At 42.3% G+C, this 8,687-nt stretch overlaps 1 protein-coding gene across 1 annotated transcript; it reads left to right on the forward strand.

The window, feature by feature from the left end:
- Positions 1-250: 250 nt before the first annotated feature.
- LOC144340965 (syncytin-1-like) lies at positions 251-8,344 on the forward strand. The gene is made up of 2 exons (XM_078002596.1): positions 251-700; positions 6,077-8,344. Exons 1-2 carry the CDS (start codon positions 494-496, stop codon positions 7,799-7,801), a joined length of 1,932 nt encoding a protein of 643 aa, XP_077858722.1. The 5' UTR covers positions 251-493; the 3' UTR covers positions 7,802-8,344.
- The last annotated feature ends 343 nt before the right edge of the window (positions 8,345-8,687 follow it).

Genomic DNA, 8,687 nt, shown 5'->3' on the forward strand with positions numbered 1-8,687 from the left:
CAAAAGGGAGACATGCGCCTCAAGTCCTAATGCTCTCTCTTCAGATGGTGTTAATGCCTGATTGATGCTAACTTCTTGGGGTCTTGGGAACATCCTTACAGAACCCGAGATTTGGTTCAAGGGCTACCAAGAACTCCTAACTGCTTGTCCATCACTACATAGCCAGTATAATGGTTAGGAACTCAAACTCAACACAGACTTGGGTTTGAATCCTGTAATTTCCTTTACTGAAATGTGAACTGTCCGCCATTAAAAGATGGCACTCTTCCTGCTTCTTCTTCATTCTTTTTTCCCGCGCCCGCGAAAAGACTACCTGACTGCGCAGGCGCAACATGACGTCCGACCGGAGAAACCGAGGCTTATCTGGCCACGCCTTCCGCAATGAGGTCATTTCCGCCTTAGCCCAACCCCGTCCCCTCCAAATGTATATAAGGCATTGCATTACCGCCATTAAACGAGACTTGATCAGAGCACTGTCTTGTCTCCATTTCTCATGTCTCTTGTTCCCCAAATTCCCACCCCCTCCTCCAGGGCCTACACTGACTATCCCGCGGGCCGGGATACGTGGCGCCCAACGTGGGGCCTGGAAACGAGGGACTCCGTGAGGAAGAGGACGCCAAAGGACGGTCGACCGCTAACGAAGACAAAAGGAGTCAAACTCTTCCGATCACCGCGGGAACCTGCCGCGTCAGAATCGAAGGTAAGTGACGCGTCCGAAATGGGACAAGAATTAAGCCAACATCAAATATATGTAGGACAATTAAAAGAGGCTTTAAAGATACGAGGAGTAAAGGTTAAAGGTAATGATTTGTTTAAATTTTTTGATTTTGTAAAAGACACTTGCCCTTGGTTCCCACAGGAAGGAACTATTGATATTAAAAGATGGCGTAGAGTAGGGGATTGTTTTCAGGACTATTATAATACTTTTGGGCCAGAAAAAATTCCTGTAACCGCCTTCTCTTATTGGAACCTCATTAAAGATTTGATAGATAAGAAGGAGGCCAATCCGCAAGTCATGGCTGCGGTCGCTCAGACAGAGCATATTTTAAAGGTTAGCTCCCGCTCTAACCTCACAAAGCCTCTGCAAGATACGGAGGAAGATCTCATTTCCCTCGAAAGTGATCATGAGAAAATCAAGTCTCCTTCTGTAACAGATAAAGAAATACCACACGAAAACAAACAAAAAAAATACCCAATTTTACAGATGCTTCAAAAGGAGGAGGAAATTAATAAGCCTAATCAATCGGATATAAATTGGGATGATTTAGAGGAAGAGGCGGCTAAATATCACAACCCTGATTTGCCTCCCTGTTCTTCATACCCACCCCCATATAATAAGACACATAATGAGGCTTCTGCGCCCATTGTTATGGCAGCAATAGATCCCAAAGAAGAATTAAAGCAAAAAATTGCTCAACTAGAAGAACAAATTAAACTTGAAGAGTTACATCAATCATTGATAATTAGGCTCCAAAAGCTAAAAACAGGAAATGAAAAAATACCTAACGCAGACGCTATGGAGGGTTCCTTGCGCCCACTTCAGCGGCCTGGACAACATGTTCCAAGAGGGGGGTTAGTTGCTAGCCGACATAGAGAAGACTCCTCCCCCAAAGACGTTTTTCCGGTCACGGAAACCATAGATGAACAGGGACAGGCTTGGAGGCATCATACTGGATTTGATTTTACTATTATAAAAGAGTTAAAGACTGCTGCCTCTCAGTATGGGGCTACTGCTCCATATACTCTTGCTATAGTGGAATCTGTAGCTGAGAATTGGCTCACTCCTACAGACTGGAATACCTTAGTCAGGGCAGTTCTTTCTGGGGGAGACCACTTAATTTGGAAGTCAGAGTTCTTTGAAAATTGTAGAGATACAGCTAAAAGAAATCAACAGGCAGGAAACGGTTGGGATTTTGATATGTTAACTGGTTCAGGTAATTATGCAGACACTCAGGCCCAAATGCAATATGACCCTGGACTGTTTTCACAAATCCAGGCTGCTGCTACAAAGGCCTGGAGAAAACTTCCCGTTAAAGGAGATCCAGGGGCCTTGCTCACAGCGGTTAAACAAGGACCCGATGAGCCATTTTCAGACTTTGTGCATAGACTTATGACCACGGCAGGTAGAATCTTTGGAAATGCAGAAACGGGTGTAGATTATGTTAAACAGTTAGCTTATGAAAATGCTAACCCCGCCTGCCAAGCGGCAATCAGACCTTATTGAAAGAAAACAGATTTAACAGGATACATTCGCCTTTGTTCAGATATTGGGCCCTCATATCAACAAGGCCTAGCAATGGCCGCCGCTTTTAGCGGCCAAACAGTAAGAGATTTCCTCATTAACAAAGGTAAAGATAAAGGGGGATGTTTTAGATGCGGTAAAAGGGGACACTTTGCAAAAGATTGCTGTGAAAACCAAAATAAGAGTCCAGAAGCAAAAATCCCAGGCCTTTGCCCAAGGTGTAAAAGAGGAAGGCACCAGGCAAACGAATGTAAATCTAAAACTGACAGTCAAGGAAATCCTTTACCCCCCAGGCAGGGAAACGGGATGAGGGGCCAGCCTCAGGCCCCGAAAAAAGCATATGGGGCAGTCAGCTTTGTTCCAGCCAGCAACAGCAATCCATTTCAAAACTTAGTAGAGCAACCCCAGGAAGTGCAGGATTGGACCTCAGTTCCACCTCCCACACAATACTAACACCTGAAATGGGACCGCAAACCTTAAATACCGGAATATATGGACCCTTACCACCCAACACTTTTGGGCTACTTTTAGGAAGAAGTAGTGTCACCATGAGAGGCTTACAAGTCCTCCCTGGAGTTATCGATAATGATTATGAAGGAGAAATTAAAATTATGGCCAGAGCTATTGATAGTATTATTAGTGTCCCTCAAGGAGTTAGAATAGCTCAGTTACTCCTGCTACCTTTGGTTAAAACAGATAATAATATCCAATACTCTAATAGAAATATAAAAGGTTTCGGATCATCAGATATATATTGGGTGCAACCAATTACAAATCAAAAACCCTCTCTAACCTTATGGTTAGACGGGAAGACATTCACTGGACTAATAGACACAGGGGCTGATGTAACTATCATTAAACAGGAAGATTGGCCCTCTCATTGGTCTACCACAGAAACTTTAACTCACTTGAGAGGAATTGGACAAAGCAGTAATCCTAAACAAAGTTCTAAATACCTAACATGGACAGATAAAGAAAACAATTCAGGCCTCATTAAGCCATTTGTCATCCCTTACCTACCTGTTAACCTTTGGGGGCGAGATCTACTCTCTCAAATGAAAATTATAATGTGTAGTCCAAATGATATAGTTACTGCACAAATGTTAACTCAAGGATACACCCCGGGTAAAGGTCTTGGAAAAGGAGAGAACGGTATCCCACAGCCTATACTGGTTTCAGGACAACTTGATAAAAAGGGGTTTGGAAATTTTTAGCTCAGGCCACTGACATACCTGCACCCCAAAGGTGCACTGACCCCATTACTTGGAAGTCAGATGAGCCCGTTTGGGTTGATCAGTGGCCTTTACTCAATGATAAACTAAGTGCTGCCCAACAGTTAGTGCAGGAACAACTAGCAGCAGGACATATTGAGGAAAGTAATTCCCCTTGGAATACACCTATTTTTGTTATTAAAAAGAAGTCTGGTAAATGGAGACTCTTACAAGATTTAAGAGCAGTAAATATCACTATGATCCTTATGGGTGCCTTACAACCAGGATTGCCTTCACTGGTTGCGATTCCTCAAAAATATTTTAAAATCATTATTGACCTTAAAGATTGCTTTTTTACAATTCCCCTTCACCCTGCTGACCAGAAAAGATTTGCCTTTAGTCTTCCATCTACAAATTTTAAACAACCAATGAAGCGCTATCAATGGAAAATCTTACCTCAGGGTATGGCCAATAGTCCTACCTTGTGTCAAAAATATGTAGCTGCCGCTATAGAGCCAGTCAGAAAAACATGGGCACAAATGTATATTATACATTATATGGATGATATTTTAATAGCAGGAGAAATTGGCGAACAAGTCTTACAGTGCTTCGCCCAACTCAAACAAGAGTTAACAGCAGCCGGACTACAGATAGCCCCAGAAAAAGTACAATTACAAGATCCATACACTTATCTTGGTTTCCAGATTAATGGACCCAAAATCATTAATCAAAAGGCCGTTATACGTCGTGATCATTTAAAAACTTTAAATGATTTCCAAAAATTACTGGGAGACATAAATTGGCTTCGACCGTACTTAAAGCTCACCACAGGAGAGTTAAAACCTCTTTTCGATATATTAAAAGGAGACTCTAATCCAAAATCCCCCAGGTCCATTACTAAAGAAGCATTAATAACACTCCAACAGGTAGAACATGCCATTGCAACACAATTTGTTACCGGTATTGATTATTCTCAGCCATTAATATTCCTTATTTTGAACACAACAATAACCCCTACTGGCCTATTTTGGCAGAACAATCCCATCATGTGGGTACACCTGCCCTCCTCCCCTAAAAAGGTTTTGTTGTCCTATTATGATGCCATAGCTGATCTAATTATCTTGAGAAGAGAAAACAGTAGAAAATACTTTGGAATAGAACCCTCTACCATTATACAGCCCTACACTCAATCACGCATCCATTGGCTGTTACAAAATACAGAAGCCTGGCCAATTGCTTGCGCTTCTTATACTGACGCGATTGACAACCATTACCCACCTAACAAACTTATTCAATTTTGTAAACTTCATGCGTTTGTATTTCCCCATATTACCAGTAAAGAACCTCTCAATGACGTATTACTAATTTTCACTGATGGATCTTCCACAGGACTTGCCGCTTACACTTACAATAATGTAGTCGTTAAATTCCAGACCACTTATACATCAGCTCAGCTGGTCGAATTGCAAGCTATAATTGCAGCACTATCAGCTTTTCCTTGTCAGCCACTTAACATTTATACAGACAGCGCCTACCTGGCTCATTCAATACCCCTCTTAGAGACCGTGTCTCAAATTAAACATATTTCAGACACAGCTAACCTATTTTTACAATGTCAACAACTTATCCGAAAAAGGACTACTCCCTTTTTTCTTGGGCATATTAGAGCACATTCAGGATTACTGGGACCTCTAACACAAGGTAACGCAACAGCTGACACAGCAACAAAAACCATAGCCACAGTCACTACAGACAATTTGCAACAAGCGCAAAAAGCACATGCCTTACATCATTTAAACGCCCAAACCTTAAGACTTATGTTTAAACTTACCAGAGAACAAGCTCGACAAATAGTTAAACAATGCGCCAACTGCATAACATATTTACCTGTTCCCCATCTAGGAGTTAACCCCCGAGGACTCATCCCCAACGAAATTTGGCAAATGGACGTTACTCACCACTTAGAATTTGGTAAACCAAAATATATCCATGTATGCATAGACACCTATAGTGGATTCATCAGTGCAACTCTCCAAACAGGAGAGGCCACCAAACATGTCATAGCTCATTTATTACACTGCTTTTCTATTTTAGGAATACCCAAACAAATCAAAACAGATAATGGCCCCGGTTATATATCCAAAACCTTCTTACAATTTTGTAATACCCTACAAATTAAACATACCACAGGCATTCCCTATAATCCCCAAGGACAAGGTATAGTAGAAAGAGCTCATCTGTCATTAAAAACTATTATCACAAAATTAAAAGGGGGGAGCTGGTACCCCGTGAAGGGTACCCCCAGAAACATACTCAATCATGCCCTGTTTATCCTTAATTTTTAAAATTTGGACAGTCATGGAAAATCGGCTGCCGACCGTTTCTGGCATCCTGAATCTCAAAAACAGTTTGCAATGGTAAAATGGAAAGATCCACTTGATAGTTCATGGCATGGCCCCGATCCAGTTTTAATTTGGGGAAGAGGCTCAGTATGCATCTACTCACAAAAAAATGATGCAGCCAGATAGCTGCCTGAAAGATTGGTAAGACAAATAAATCATAACCATTGTCAGTCCAGGGAAGATAAATCTCCCTGAGAAGTTCTTTCCTTCTTGTTTTTCAGAAAATGAAGCCTAACATGAAATTCCTTTGGAGAATAATCGCTCTATATAACATAGTGACAGTCTATGCAGGTTTTGGTGACCCTCGTAAGGCAAAAGAATTATTACGAAAACAATACGGCCAGCCTTGTGACTGCAGAGGGGGACAAATATCTGAACCTCCGTCAGATAGAATCACCCAGGTGACCTGCACGGGCAAGACAGCTTACCTAATGCCAAACCAGTTATGGAAATGTAAGTCTACCCCAAGAGATACCTCACCTAGTGGGCCGCTCCTAGAATGCCCTTGTAGCTCTTTCCAATCTTCTGTACATAGTTCCTGTTATACCTCCTATCAACAATGCAAATTAGGCAATAGAACATATTATACGGCCACGTTACTAAAAACACAAACTGGAGGCATCAATGACGTACAAGTATTAGGATCCACTAATAAACTTGTACAATCTTCTTGTAACGGCCAAAAAGGAAAGCCTGTTTGTTGGAGCACTACCGCCCCCATTCACATTTCTGATGGAGGAGGCCCATTAGATATTGCAAGAATTAAAACCGTCCAGAAAAAATTAGAAGAAATTCATAAAGCTTCATATCCTGAACTTCAATATCACCCTTTAGCCCTGCCTGAGCTTAGAGGTAATTTTAGGCTCGATGCCCAAACCTTTGATATCCTTAATGCTACTTACAATTTACTTCAAATGTCCAATACAAGCCTGGCCCACGATTGTTGGCTTTGTCTTAAAATGGGCCCCCCTATTCCTCTAGCCATACCTAACCTTTCATTGCCCTATGTCAATTACTCAAATGAATCCTTAGTAAATAATTCCTGTCCTATTACCCTCCCCCCCTTAGTTCAACCGATGACGTTTTCTAATTCCTCTTGCCTCTTTTCACCATCATATAATAATACTAAAGAAATTGATTTAGGCTATGTTGTGTTTGGCAACTGTACTTCCATAATCAATGCCACCAACCCTTTGTGTGCTATAAATGGCTCGGTTTTCGTTTGTGGAAACAACATGGCATATACGTATCTACCTACAAATTGGACAGGGCTTTGTGTTCTGGCCACTCTTCTCCCCGACATTGATATCATCCCTGGAGATGAACCTATCCCCATCCCCGCTATTGAACATTTTATTTATAGACCGAAACGAGCCATACAATTTATTCCCTTGTTGGCTGGACTAGGAATCACCACTGCTTTTACTACAGGAGCCACAGGCCTAGGAGTCTCACTAACCCAATATACTAAATTATCCAATCAACTAATCTCAGATGTACGGACCTTATCCAGTACTATACAAGATTTACAAGACCAAGTAGACTCGTTAGCTGAAGTAGTTCTCCAAAATAGAAGAGGTCTAGATTTGTTAACGGCAGAACAGGGAGGGATATGTTTGGCTTTACAGGAAAAGTGCTGTTTTTACGCCAACAAATCCGGAATCGTCAGAGATAAGATAAAAACTTTGCAAGAAGAACTAGAAAAGCGCAGAAAAGGCCTGGCCGCCAATCCACTATGGACTGGACTCGATGGACTTCTCCCCTATCTCCTGCCATTTCTTGGTCCTTTACTCACCCTTCTACTTTTCCTCACTCTCGGGCCTATAATCCTTAATAAGCTTATGGCATTTGTCAGACAACAAATTGAGGCCTTCCAGGCCAAACCTATACAGGTCCATTATCATCGCCTTGAGATGACTGAAAATGGTGAGTCTTATTTACCTTAATAAGACCACCTCCCCTGTGTGCTGAACTGGACAGTCAATGATGGGTAAGAGGACACTATCTCCATCGGAGCCTAAGACAGGAGGGCCGCCCTTGCTGCTGCCTTATCCCATGACAGGCCTAGAAGGTGGGGGTGAGTTGACCCAACCTAAGACAGGCGCAGTTCCCGAGGGGTTTTCTTATCATAAAAATATAAAAAGGGGGACCTGTCCGGAGCTGCACGCCCCGGCCATAGCGAATAATAATTAAAGATTAAACGCCTGAGCTATATTCATTTCCACCCCACACCTTCTCCCTAGATTTACCTTCTTCCCTGTATTAATACCGCCATTAAAAGATGGCGCTCTTCCTGCTTCTTCTTCTTTTTTCCCGCGCCCGCGAAAAGACTACCTGACTGTGCAGGCGCAACATGACGTCCGAACAGAGAAACCGAGGCTTATCTGGCCACGCCTTCTGCAATGAGGTCATTTCCGCCTTAGCCCAACCCCTTTCCCTCCAAATGTATATAAGGCATTGCATTACCGCCATTAAACGAGACTTGATCAGAGCACTGTCTTGTCTCCATTTCTCGTGTCTCTTGTTCCCCAAATTCCCACCCCCTCCTCCAGGGCCTACACTGACTGTCCCGCGGGCCGGGATAGTGAACTAGGGTGAATTATTTAACATTGTGACCTTCAGTCTCCCCGTCTGAAAATGACAATAGTGCTAATGCAGATTTCATTTCATTAATGCTCATTTTGTTGCGTTAGTTATAAAGAGACTGTTCAGAGAACTAAAAGACAATATACCTAGTAAGTACATCAATTAGATTATTTTGTCAAATATTGGACTTTTGAGGTCACTGTTGGGATCAGCCCTTGCTCCTTCAGCCTCATTGTGAAGAATAGG

Source organism: Macaca mulatta, chromosome 5, assembly GCF_049350105.2.
Source record: "Macaca mulatta isolate MMU2019108-1 chromosome 5, T2T-MMU8v2.0, whole genome shotgun sequence".
NCBI lineage: Eukaryota > Metazoa > Chordata > Mammalia > Primates > Cercopithecidae > Macaca > Macaca mulatta.

What these genes read in the sequence shown, in the direction of transcription:
- LOC144340965 (XM_078002596.1), top strand. Translation starts at nt 494, where the DNA reads ATGTCTCTTGTTCCCCAAATTCCCACCCCCTCCTCCAGGGCCTACACT. An exon ending in CTGCCGCGTCAGAATCGAAG is followed by an intron (nt 701 to 6,076) that starts GTAAGTGACGCG and finishes CTTGTTTTTCAG; the next exon opens with AAAATGAAGCCTAACATGAA.